Source organism: Hemiscyllium ocellatum, chromosome 36, assembly GCF_020745735.1.
Source record: "Hemiscyllium ocellatum isolate sHemOce1 chromosome 36, sHemOce1.pat.X.cur, whole genome shotgun sequence".
Classification (NCBI taxonomy): Eukaryota; Metazoa; Chordata; class Chondrichthyes; order Orectolobiformes; family Hemiscylliidae; genus Hemiscyllium; species Hemiscyllium ocellatum.
Genome location: NC_083436.1, coordinates 40,306,145 through 40,319,200, shown reverse-complemented (window position 1 = coordinate 40,319,200; position 13,056 = coordinate 40,306,145). Strand labels below are relative to the sequence as shown.

Sequence of the window (13,056 nt, the reverse complement as noted above, 5' to 3'; positions counted from 1 at the left end):
AGCTCCTTGTCAGAAATGAAAACACACACGCACACTTGGGGAGAAGGAGAGATGCTGACATTCACAACCTTAAGCAGATTAAAGGACTCCAACTGTGCACCTCTCTCCCATTCAACCATTTAATGTTCACTCCTACCACAGCCCATAGTAAGACCTGCCCATTCACTTCAGTGAGGCTGATGGTCACAGGGACTGAACTTAATAGGATTAACAACGTTGTTGTATTCACATTCCCATCTCCCCCAGCAAGAGATTCCTTCACGTAGCTGCCTGGAGTATATTTGGTCTTTGAAAAGCTGGATGTTATTTTGGACACTGAGACAGTCAGAAGATTTGACCTTTGTGCACTGTCACAATACTCCCCCTCACTCAGAGACAACGGAAGGCGGACCGCATCAAAGCGATCCCCTCTGCCAACGAGCTCCTCCCACAGCCTGGCCCCACGCCGAGGAACTGCGTGACTGAGTTGTGCAACTGCATCCTGCAGGAACCAAGGGGAGACCATTCAGTCCTCAAGCTTATCGTGTCACTCAATTCGATCGTGGTTGGTCTGTGTCCCAACTCTGTCAAATCCACTTGGCTCCCTTAACAAAACAAAAACCAATCAAGCTCGCTTTTGACACGTTTTTCAATGGACACACCAACCTCTACTGCCTTTGGGTGAGAGACTGTGTTCCAGGCTCCTTTCGCATTACAACGTGCTTCCTCATACAACCCCTGAAGGTTCTGAATGGACCCCCCACCTGAGAAAATAGGTAGAAACCATCTGCCCCCATCAACTCCTTCAACTATCTCAACAGATTAGCCAACAAAGATGGGCACAGTTCACAAAGGGGACATCAACACTCTGATGGATGAGTCAACAGCCTGCATTTGGTCACATGCATCAGCATTTTTGACTGTCTCAGTCACGGCCCCCACCAAACACTTTGATGATTTATCCATGAATGGGAAGCAGGAACGTTACTTACTATGCTCAGTGCCAGTCATCTGGGCAAGAATACAGAAAGAGCGTGACTGAGCAAGGCCAGTCTTTGGCTGCCAATCTTCAGTGTCTTGCATCAGACGTTTCTTGCTCTGATCACTCAGGTTATGATGATAATGGACATCAGGTTGGACACTGGCCATGTATCGCCGCGTGGAGCTGCACAGGGGGAGAGAATGAACAACAAACAAAGAAAGACAGGCTTCAAAACGCTTGCTTTGTCAGTGTTGAACCAGTAACATTGTGGGCATTCATGGCTCAATTTTGCACACATTATTATTACCGTCCAGTGATTATGATACTGTGGCTGATGCTGTCATTTTAATGGAGAAAGATTTAGGGTCAGGCTTTGTCAGTCACTCAGTAAAATCCACACAGGGATAAATAGCCCTGGGTTCAATCCCAAGTGCTAGAATTCACCAATCTTGCTGAGAACAGCAAATCCCACACCATTGCAGTAAAACAATAACAGCGCCCGCAGTACTGAGGAGAGACAGCAGTGCTCAGCTAGGGAGGACAGGGATCTTCCCAGTATCCCCACCAGGAACCACAACCACCTTGGCTCATGCTTCACAACCAGAAGGTGCCTGGAAATTGTCAATCTGTAAGGAGTCAACAGACTGAAAAGGTGGGATGGTGCAGGAAGGGAATTGTATAAGAAAAGAACTTCAAGGTATGTGCCTTTCCTTGGATCGCCACAGCATAGTGATAATTTGTCTAGCATTTCCCCTGACGAGACAAGACAGACAAATAAATCACAGATTGAGTTAATCTGTGGCTACTGTGTGATGAAGGACACAGAGGAGAGGGTATTGTCACCTTTCACTAGCCAACACAGTTCACAATACTGAGGCCACACACACACACACACACACACACACACACAACAAAGAACATTTCCACGACACACAGTCCCACTTCACGTCACAAACAAAAAAACACGACATGACCTGAAGATTTACCGTCCAGGTAGCTGTTTCCTTTAATGATGGGAAGTAGGAGGTTGTAGTCGGTGTTGGAAACAGATGGAAAAGCAGACAGACAGTTCCCAAATGGTGGAGGAAGAAATGAGAGAAAAAAAATGAACAGTTCACATAAACCACAACCAGGAGAATGATCCGAGACTATGACACACAGAAGGGATTGGTTAGCTCATCAGAAACCAGCAGAACATCTTTATAAAAAGTCTATTTAAACCTCCGGCAAATCACAAAGAAGGATAAAATATTTTGGACCTCAGGTATCAGGCTACTCACCACTCAGCGTCAACAAAATTATTGTTATACGGCAGCTTTAACGTACCGAAGGATCTTCACTGAAGCATCGTAAAGCAAAGAACAACAGTGGATCACTTAAGGAGAACTTAGATGACAAAACCCTAAAGCTTGGCAAAAGATCTAGGTTTTCAGAAGTCTATGTAAAAGGAGGAGGTCTATGCATGACTCTATGAATGAACTTGAGTCAGTCATACAGCACATAAACAGACCTTTCGGCCCAACTCATTGCAGACTAAATTTCCTAAACTGACCTAGCTTCATTTGGCTGCATTTGGCCCATGTCCTTTTAACCTTTCCTATCTATGCAGCCATCCAAATGTCTTTTAAATGTTGTAACTGCATCAGCCTCTACAACTTCCTCTGGCAACTCGTTCCATACATGTGCTCCTCTTTGTGAAAAACTTGCCTGTCAGGTTCCTTTTAAATCTTTTACACCTGACGTTGCCCTCTGTTATTGAAATCCCCTACCCTGGGGAAAAGTCCTCGGCTATTCATCCTATCCATGCCCTTCATAATTTTATAAACCTCTATAAGGTCACCCCTCAGCTTCTGAACGCTCCAGGAAACATAGCCCCAGCCTATTCAGCCTCTCCCTATAGCTCAAACCTTCCAGCCCTGGCAACATCCTTGTAAATCTTTTTTTGAACCTTTTCCAGTTTAGTAACATCTGGAAAACTTGGCTGTTGTGTGAGAGACTGAACAAACTTAGAAGTTAAACCCATTGCCCTGTGCTCTCTCTCATCTGTGCTTGATCAGTGAACCATTCTGACAGCGTCCTTATAGTTACAGTCAACTGATTACCTCACCCTCGGTGATAGGAAGCAGTGCATCTCAAGATCGTACAACTTGTAAAAAGGTATCGAACTCAAGTCATTTTTGTTTCTGGAATTTTGAATGATTGGTTCCAGCCCTCATGAAACAAACTATTCCAGCTTTCCTCTCAGTCATGCCAGAGTTAATTCAGCTGCATTAACTCTTCAAATCCAGACTTTAGAAGTGGTTAAATGTATTTAAATTTTGAAAATAAGCTGGCAAAAAAAAAATTGTGTTAATCAGAAAAGGGTGAAAATTGCCAGCCAAGCAGGAAGGCTACATTTAAGTTTTGCAAAACTGGGAAAAAAAATGAGGACGTAAAATACTCGAAGTAATGCAGGAGGGAGAAATGAAGGGACATACACAATTCCAAACATTTTGGAATCAAACTTAAGTACATCTTAGGAATATTAGATCAGGAGGAGGTAATTCAGCCTTTTGAAACGGTTCCATTCCTGAAGTAGATCACAATTACCTTGCACCTTAACTCCCATCCACCCCTGGTGGATCCTAGTCTTCGATAGCCTTGGCTACAAACATAAACCAATTTTAGTTTTGACAGTTTTTAAATGATATCCAGCCTTGGCAACATTTTATTTTGGTGATTGGTGCGTAGTGAGGAAACGGTTCTAGATTTCCACTGCTCATTGTTACATCAAGAACAGCTTCCCATCATCACCTTGAATAGTCTCCCTCAAATTCTAAGGTGAATCCTCTAATTTGACTACATTGACACTCTCCTGATAAATAGCCTTCGCTCTCTAACCTTAAAGTGGAGTCACTTTTCCAAAAGGATAATTTTTATTCTGTGGTATAAAAGGCCTGATTTGGTTTTTGATAAATGCAGGTGATGTTACTGCTGAAAATCAATTGAAAATCTAAGAGGAGACAGACAGACAGAAAGACGCTGGTATTCTACTTACTCGGAAACATACATGGGGCCACTGGCAGGCACAGGGGAGGAAGAGAGAGGCAGTGCACGTGATACAGAAGAGTCACGAGTGAGTCATGGAAAACAAAACGATGGAGTGAAGATGGAAAAATAAAAGAAAAATGACACACTTGGAAAAAAATAAGTGAACAAATGAACAAACCAAATTTTCCTGCAATGCAGAAGGCAGCGGGAAAGTGAAGCCACGAAAGAAGCACGCCAAAACCCAAACTCCTGCACATTACGCTGCAGTTCACCCCATCCATTGCCTGATTCAGCTACTTCAACACTGAGTGATTCTAATTATAGGGAACGACACTGGGAAAGACCGAAATACTGGGAAGCAAATGGGGTCAATTGCACACTTGACCAAAATGTGAATGGCTAGTCTTGTTGGTAACACCACCCTCCCCCCGAGTGCTGCACACTGAGTGTGGTCTGTGGTTGGGACAAAACAATGCTCTAACTGGACCTCCTTGAGCAACTTCGATTGGCAGGTCAAAAATCACTAAGGGAAGGAAGATGGACACAGATAGGGCTGGAGAAGTGCTGCACAGTGCATCACACTGTATATTTTAGTTGACATGGAAAGTAAAATGTTAAAAATATATGGGTTCAGAAAATAATGAAGACATTACTTCAAGTCATAGAGATACACAGCATGGAAACAGACCCTTCAGTCCAACTCGTCCATGCCGACCAGATATCCTAACCCAATCTAGTCACACTTGGCCCATACCCCTCTAAACCTTTCCTATTCATATACTCATCCAGGTGCCTTTTAAATGCTGTAAATTGTACCAGCCTCCACCATTTACTCTGGCAGCTCAGTCCATACATGCACCACCCTCTTCTGTAAAAGGTTGCCCTTTGATCCCTTTTATATCTTTCCTCTCTCACCCTCAACCTATGCCCTCTCGTTCTGGACTCCCCCACCTCAGGGAAAAGTCCTTGCCTATTCACCCTATCCATGATTTTATAAACCTCTATAAAGGTCTCCCTTCAGCCTCTGACCCTCCAGGGAAAACAGCCTCTCCCTATAGCTCAAATCCTCCAACCCTGGCATCATCCTTGGACATTACTTGTCCAAGAGGACATGAGGTGTTAGTTTCTTCAGCTTCAAATGTTTAGGGATGGACAATAAATGCTGGCCTAGCCAGGGCCACTTAAATTTCAGGTGGCTTGGGAAGAGAAATTGGAGTTAGTGTTGTTCCCTTTCATCTTCCACCATAGTCCTTCCAGATGGAAGTGATCATGGGTTTGCAAGGTGCTGAAAAAAGATCCTTGGTACAGAGTATCTGGTTGATGGTACATACTGCTGCTACTGGAGGGAGTCAGTGTCAAAGGTCATGGAAGAGGTTCCAATTATATTGAGTGGGCAAGATATCAGATGATAAGAGATGAGATGCAACAATAGGAGAGACAATAAGATGAGGCGAGATATGAAAAGAGGTCTGTGGGTGATCTTTAAAGTAAGAATTCTCCATGAACAGCAGAACATCCAGTATTTGAAGGCCACCCAACTGACCATGCATTCCAGAACCTCAATGGTCACAGCACTGTAGGTGTCCATTCTGCCCATCATGTCTGTTATGACCTTCTGAAGGAACAATTTCCCTACAGGCACTCCCTGTACCCCCACACATTCTTCCTTTTTCACATAATAATCCACTCTCTAACATCTAAACCCACCACACTCTCAGGCATTGAGTTCCAAACCGTAGGCAGCACGCAACAGATTTCCTTGTTGTAACCACCGCTTCTTTTGTCAATTTCCTTAAATCTGTGCCCGCCCATTTTCAATCCCTTTATAAGTGGGAACAATTTCTCCTGCTCTACTCCACCTAGACTCATTATGGTTTTCAATTTCTGCTCAGCCTCTTCTTTTCCGATAATTCCAATTTTTATAATTTAACTATATAATTGAAATTCCTCATCCCTGGAACCATTCTCAAGAATCTTTTCTGCAAACTGGTTAATGCTCTCACATTCTGCCTGGAATGCAGTCTTCAGGACTTGACACAATTCTCCAGGTGAGGCTGAACAAGTGTTCTGAACAAATCTAACATCAATTCCTTGCCTTGCTGCTCTATGTTTCTAATGAAGAACAGGATGCCTTCGACATTATTCCATTATTACATCCTTTCAGCCTGTCCTTTTGCCTGTGCATGTGCAAGACTTCTGTCTTCTGGCCAAGCTCTCTGTCTCGGGATTGCTGCAGTGCTCCAGGGAAGATTAGCACAAGCTGGAAGAACAGCATCTCATTTTCCACTTGGGGACCCTGCAGCCCTCCACACTCAATATCGAGTTCGGGTTTCAGCTCTCCCAGATCCTTACCCCAACCCCCACACACCAGGCCTTGTTATCACATCTGAAAGTTGAAAATGTGTTGCTGGTTAAAGCACAGCAGGTCAGGCAGCATCCAAGGAATAGGAAATTCGACGTTTCGGGCATAAGCCCTTCATCAGGAATATTCCTGATGAAGGGCTTATGCCCGAAACGTCGAATTTCCTATTCCTTGGATGCTGCCTGACCTGCTGTGCTTTAACCAGCAACACATTTTCAACTGTGATCTCCAGCATCTGCAGACCTCATTTTTTACCCTTGTTATCACATCGCTTGCCGTTACACAACCCATTGTTAGCCACTAACAGTCTCCATTAACAGCCACTCAGCCTCTCAGCCAGATCATTAACCACTCATTTGTCTATCCAACTGTTCTTCCCTCTCTCTCTCTCTCTGGGCTCCACCCATCATCCACCTTATCCCCTTCCCTCCACCCTATTTTCTGCATATAAACTGACATTTCCCTTGAGGAAGGGTTACTCAACCTGACACATTATCTCTGATCTCTCTCCACAGATGTGGAGTAATCTAATCTAATCTAATCTAAAAAGATGTTGCCAGACCTGCTCAGCTTTTCCAACAACTTCTGTTTCTGATTTACAGCATCCGCAGTTCTTTCGGTTTTTTTCAAAACACTTCTGTCTTTCTGCTCCAATGTAACATTTAGAATTTATTTTTGATACTATATTGTCTTTTCATTACGTTTCTATAACATAAATCGATTCACACATTTCCACATTAAATCTCCTTTGCCACTAGTTTGTCCATTCCACCAGCCTGTCTATATCCTTTCAAAATTCGACACTATCCTCTTCACAGTTCACAATGCTACCAAATGTTATATTGTCTGCAAATTTTGTCCTCCACACTACAGTCTCAGTGATTAATGCACATCTGGAACAACAGGGTACAAGGAGAAAGGGAGGACTGCAGATGCTGGAGATCAGAGTTGACAGTGTGGTACTGGAAAAGTGCAGCAGCATCCGAAGAGCAGGAGAGTCGATGTTTCGGGCATAAGCCCTTGATCAGGAATGAGGAATCTTTGGTAAGAAGTAGAATCAGGCAGTGCAGGGTTCACGAATGATAAGGTTGGAGGGTGTGGATGGGAGATCCCCAGAGGTGATGAAGTTGGGGATGGTCTGGGAGATGATGGTTTGGTGAAGCCTTGATCAAGGGGGGGCAGTAGGAGGTGGTGTCTGCGAGTTGGCACCTGGCTTCAGTGGTGTGGAGGTCGGTTGGCCAAACTACCAGCGCACACGCTCCCCGCCCCATCCCTGTCTACGGGTTTGATGGTGAGGTTGGGTTTGGAGCGGAGGGTGTGGAGGGCTGCACTTTGAGGGCAGGAGGTGGGAATGGGTGAGAGGCGTGGACAGGTTGAGGTGGTTGATGTCATGGTGGCAGCTAGAAATGAAACGAAGAGATCGAGGGCGGGTAACAGGCCAGTATGGGCTGTCTAGGTGGATGGGGTGTGTTGGAGGGGAGAGAATGGGTCCTCTGTGGGTGGGCAGGAGTCTTGATTGAAAAAGTGGGCCCAGAGGTGGTGGAAGAAACGTCCAAGGTCGCGACGCGTAGTAGAACTCATTCATCCGGGAGCATAGAGGGATGAAGGTGAGACCTTTGCCGAGGACTAAACGTTCATTTTCAGTGAGGGAGAGGTCTGGGGGAACAGTAATGCCATTGCAGGGCTGGGAGCTAGGATCTGAGGTGGGGCTGGGGACAGAGACAGTCACTTGAGTAGGCATGATTATAGGATCAGGAATGATGTCACCAAACGGAAGTGACACGCACAATAGGGGCCGAAGTAGGCCCTACATTCCTGATGAAGAGCTTATGCATGAAAGGTCGATTCTCCTGCTCTTTGGATGCTGCCTGACCTGCTGTGATTTTCCAGCATCACATTCTCAACAATAGGGTGTAACACCAGTTCCCGGGACCTCCAATATAAGCTGTCCTTCTGTTCAACAAAGAACAGTCAATTGTTGTTTCCTGTTGCTCAGCCAACTTTGTATCCAGATTGCTACTGTCCTTTTTATTCCATTTCCTCGCTCATTACACGGTATCCAATTTTTTGTTTTGGAAGTTCATGAACACTCACATCAACATTAACTTGATCAAAAATCTCAACCAATTTAATTAGATGCAATTTGCCTTAGCAAATCTGAGTTGGCTTTGTATAATTAACCTAGTGACCATTAATTTTACTACATTTATGCCCATTAAAGGCTTTTAGGTCAGCCTCTTCTCATACTCTCAATTCCCCTCTGAACCTTCTACATTTAACCTGGTTCTCAGTTACAAATTAGATTTGATTCCCTACAGTGTGGAAACAGGCCATTCGGCCCAACAAGTCCACATTGACCCTCTGAAGAGTAACCCACCCAGACCCGTTTTCCTCTGACTAATATACCTAACACTATGGGCAATTCACCCTACCTGCACATCTTTGGACGATGGGAGGAAACCGGAGCACCCAGAGGAAACGCACGCAGACACGAGGAGAATGTGCAAACACCACACAGATAGTCGCCCAAGGCTGGACCCTGGAGCTGTGAGGCAGCAGTGCTAACCGCTGAGCCACCGTGCTACCCGATATTATCTAACTAACATCAATTAAAGCATAGTTCTTTCCCTTTTTTGCAATCACTATGTCTTCTATCATCCAGGGAGCTCAGGATTTGATGACCACGTATTTTCCCTTCAAGGGAATTTACCTCAACTGTATTTGAACACTCTTTGATTTTAACGGTAGCCCATTGTTTAATTAGTCTTTCTTGCCAAATTTTGATTCTACTTTATCTGGGTCAGAGCCATTCTTCACTCAGTGAAGTTGGCTAGCCCCCAGTTCACTATTTTTATTTTGAATTGTTCCTTATCCTTTTCTAAATGGTGAAAGAAATCTGACGGTATACTGATTACTTCCCTGAGTGACGTTGGAAGCATTTGGCCCATCTCATTCCCAAGAAGCTGATCCTGTGGTGCCTCATTCCTCAATGGACTGAAAACGTATTGCAATTGAAAATCCCCCAAAACACAATTTAGGAACTCTTACACTTCTCTGCTGTTTACACCAGTATCATCCCAGCCGATATACAGGCAATTAAAGCCCCACACTATAACTACTCTATAATTGATGACAACACTAATAATTTTTGTACTTCACCGAGATTTCTTTGTAAGTTGGTTTCTCTAAATCCTTCCAACTAGGTGACCTTAAACTTTGTGGACAGCACGGTGGCTCAGTGGTTAGCACTGCTGCCTCACAGCAGCAGAGACTTGGGTTCAATTCCCGCCTCAGGCGACTGTCTGTCTGGAGTTTGCACATTCTCCCCGCGTCTGTGTGGCTTTCCTCCGGGTGCTCCGGTTTCCTCCAACAGTCCAAAAATGTGCAGGTTAGGTGAATTGGCCATGCTAAGTTGCCACTGAAAATGTCTTGCTGGAAAAACGCAGGTCAGGCAGCATCCAAGCAGCAGGAGAATCGACGTTTCGGGCATAAGGCCTTCTTCAGGAATGAGGAGAGTGTGCCAAACAGGTTAAGACAAGGTGAATTGGCCATGCTAAATTGCCCCTAGTGTTAGGTAAGGGGTAAATGTAGGGGTATGGGTGGGTTGCGCTTCTGCAGGTCCGTGTGGACTTGTTGGGCTGAAGGGCCTGTTTCCACACTGTAAGTAATCTAATCTAAAAGGTAGGGAGGAGGGACTTGGAGGATAGGCGTTGGAAATGCAATAGGTGGAAGGAGGTCAAGGTGAGGGTGACAGGCCGGATGGGGGTGGGGGCGGAGAGGTCAGGAAGAAGATTGCAGGTTAGGAAGGCGGTGCTGAGTTCGAGGGATTTGACTGAGACAAGGTGGGGGGAGGGGAAATGAGGAAACTGGAGAAATCTGAGTTCCTCCCTTGTGGTTGGAGAGTTCCTAAGGCAGAAGATGAGGCACTCTTCCTCCAGCCGTCATGTTGTTATGGTCTGGCGATGGAGGAGTCCAAGGACCTGCATGTCCTTGGTGAAGTGGGAGGGGGAGTTAAAGTGTTGAGCCATGGGGTGGTTGGGTTAGTTGGTCTGGATGTCCCGGAGGTGTTGTCTGAAACGTTCCGCAAGTAGGCGGCCTGTCTGCCCAATATATTGGAGGCCACATCGGGTGCAGCGGATGCAGTAAATGATGTGTGTGGAGGTGCAGGTGAATTTGTGGCGGATATGGAAGGATCCCTTGGGGCCTTGGAGGGAAGTAAAGGGGGAGGTGTGGGCGCAAGTTTTGCATTTCTTGCGGTTGCAGGGGAAGGTGCCGGGAGTGGACCTTGGGTTGGTGGGGGGTGTGTGTGGACCTGACAAGGGAGTCACCGAGGGACCTCTCTGCCCCACCCCCACTCTGGCCTATCACCCTCATCTTGACCTCCTTCCACCTATCGCATTTCCAACGCCCCTTCCCCACGTCCTTCCTCCCTACCTTTTATCTTGGCCTGCTTGGCACACACTCCTCATTCCTGAAGAAGGGCTCATGCCCGAAACGTCGATTCTCCTGCTCCTTGGATGCTGCCTGACCTGCTGCGCTTTTCCAGCAACACATTTTCAGCTCTGATCTCCAGCATCTGCAGTCCTCACTTTCTCCATGCTAAGTTGCCCAGTATTAGGTGAAGTGGTGAGTATAGGGGAATGGGTCTGGGTGGGTTGCGCTTCGGCAGGTCGGTGTGGACTTGTTGGGCCGATGGGCCTGTTTCAACACTAAGTAATCTAATCTAATCTATTCTACATCAAGCAATTTAACTGAAACCTTATGTTCCTTAGCTCTAACCAAAATAGATTCTGTCCTTGACCCCCTCTGGGTCATCCTCCCTCCCTCCCTCTCTCTATGCTTAGTACCACAATGCAGTCCTTAATTAATTATCGACTGGGATGGTACTGGGGTAAACAGCAGAGAGGTGGAAGAGTTCCTAAATTGTGTTTAGGAGGATTTTCAACAGCAATACATTTCCAGTCACGCCTCCTTTTCTCCCTTTGTTATCTTTCATGAACACAATATCCAGTCACAGGACCGTAGGAACACCAGAACAGGACCACACCTTTCAGGCTTTCGGGCCTACTTTGTAAGATTGTCCATTCACTCTCTCTTTCCCATAATACCCCTATGTCCCCAATTTCTATTTCAGACATACAAATGATTGAAATCCCCCTTTGGAGTAGGGAATTCCAAAGACTCACAATCCTCAGAGTAAAAAAAGACATTGTCACCATCTCAGTCTCAAGTGGCTGCTCCGTATTTGAAATGGTGTCCACAATCCTGCACTTCCTTAAGCTTCTGATGAAGGGCTTGTGCTCGAAACGTCGAATTCTCTATTCCTGAGATGCTGCCTAACCTGCTGTGCTTTGACCAGCAACACATTTGCAGCTCTGATCTCCAGCATCTGCAGACCTCATTTTTTACTTCCTTAAGCTCACCTGGCTCAGGGAAAAGAAACTCATACATACTCCACTAACTTTCCAAGTTTACAGCTGTACCAGGCACACTGCGCTGAATTAATTTGCTTTTAAAAATAAACTCTCACTTTAAAAAGAGCTCTTGACCCCAAGGGGTTTCCTGGAATGGGATTTGGTTTTGATGTGTGCAGATTGGAAAGGTGTTAAAGAGTTGGGTATTAATTCAAGGCAATAATTTTGCTGGGAAGTTAAGTTTAGGGAATCCGACCCCTGTACAAATTCTGAATCTTCATCTCTTTGTGAACACATGCATCTGTGGGCAGTGCAGCACATCAAAAAGCAAGTCAGTCCCGACAGAACATGGACATAACTGAGTGGTGACAACATCCTGTCACATCCTATGCATTTCCAATTTGCCTTATGCATAGAGACAAATCACAAAAGAGAGAAGGGGGAAAGGAGGAAGGGGCAGAGCGCGCAAGAGAGCGAGAGAGCTAGAGAGCGCGAAGAGAGAAGAGAGAAGGAGGAGAAAGCCAGAAGCAACACTTTGTATAGGATCATTCCTTGCATGGCAACCACACATGCTAGTTACTGACAAGTCATGAGTCACCAGATAGCAATAACACGGGCACTAACTTGGCCAGGATCTGTGTCTGAAAAGAAAAGAGATTATGTTTCATCAATAAATACACAGTTTTTTTTTTGGATTTCATGTTTTGCCAATCCAAGCTTCAAAAGCAAAAAAACCCCAGAAATGTTTGTTGGGTGGGTGCAGGAACCGAATACAACCTTTGAGACCAGTCCAGTTAAAAGGCTCATTTTGGAGTCAGGTAAAATGGCTTTTCCTTTTGGGGGGGGGTGGCTCGAGGTTTGGATTGGCATGATCCTGCTCACTCAACAAGCAGCAGACACAGCTTTGGGCTCGGGTAGTCTTGTTACACTGACAAGAGTGTATTGAAATTAAAATTGGTCAATCCCTTCCCAAAAATCAAATCACAAGAGACTTTGAAAACAAAACGGCATGAAACGTAACTTCACAACAAGTCGCACAACCCAAGGTGATATTTAACCAATTCTGAAAACAGCAGCACTGATAGGATGAAACTTCATTTTTAAATGACACATTGCACCATTCTAAGTTTAAATTAAAAGTTAACCTCAGTTAAATTTGAATTTAGTGAACTGTTTATTCCTACTAAGCCATTAATTTATCTGTGCGTTTAGTTTGGATTCTGAAAGCATGCCAAAAACTTATAGCTACATTAGCAGGTGTAACATATTCAGCTAAAATTACCCAGATC

General features: G+C 45.1%; 1 protein-coding gene across 5 annotated transcripts in view; it reads right to left on the bottom strand.

The window, feature by feature from the left end:
* The window catches only part of pdlim5a (PDZ and LIM domain 5a), a 270,252-nt gene that overhangs the window by 95,398 nt on the left and 161,798 nt on the right, over positions 1-13,056 (bottom strand). For 3 of the 5 annotated variants that reach the window (XM_060851755.1, XM_060851757.1, XM_060851756.1), the window contains exon 6: positions 972-1,144. In XM_060851755.1, coding sequence (XP_060707738.1) covers positions 972-1,144 — 173 coding nt within the window. Of the gene's footprint in view, positions 1-971; positions 1,145-1,947; positions 1,966-12,391; positions 12,409-13,056 lie in introns of all 5 variants that reach the window. The other 2 variants (XM_060851758.1, XM_060851759.1) reach the window with 2 other exon arrangements.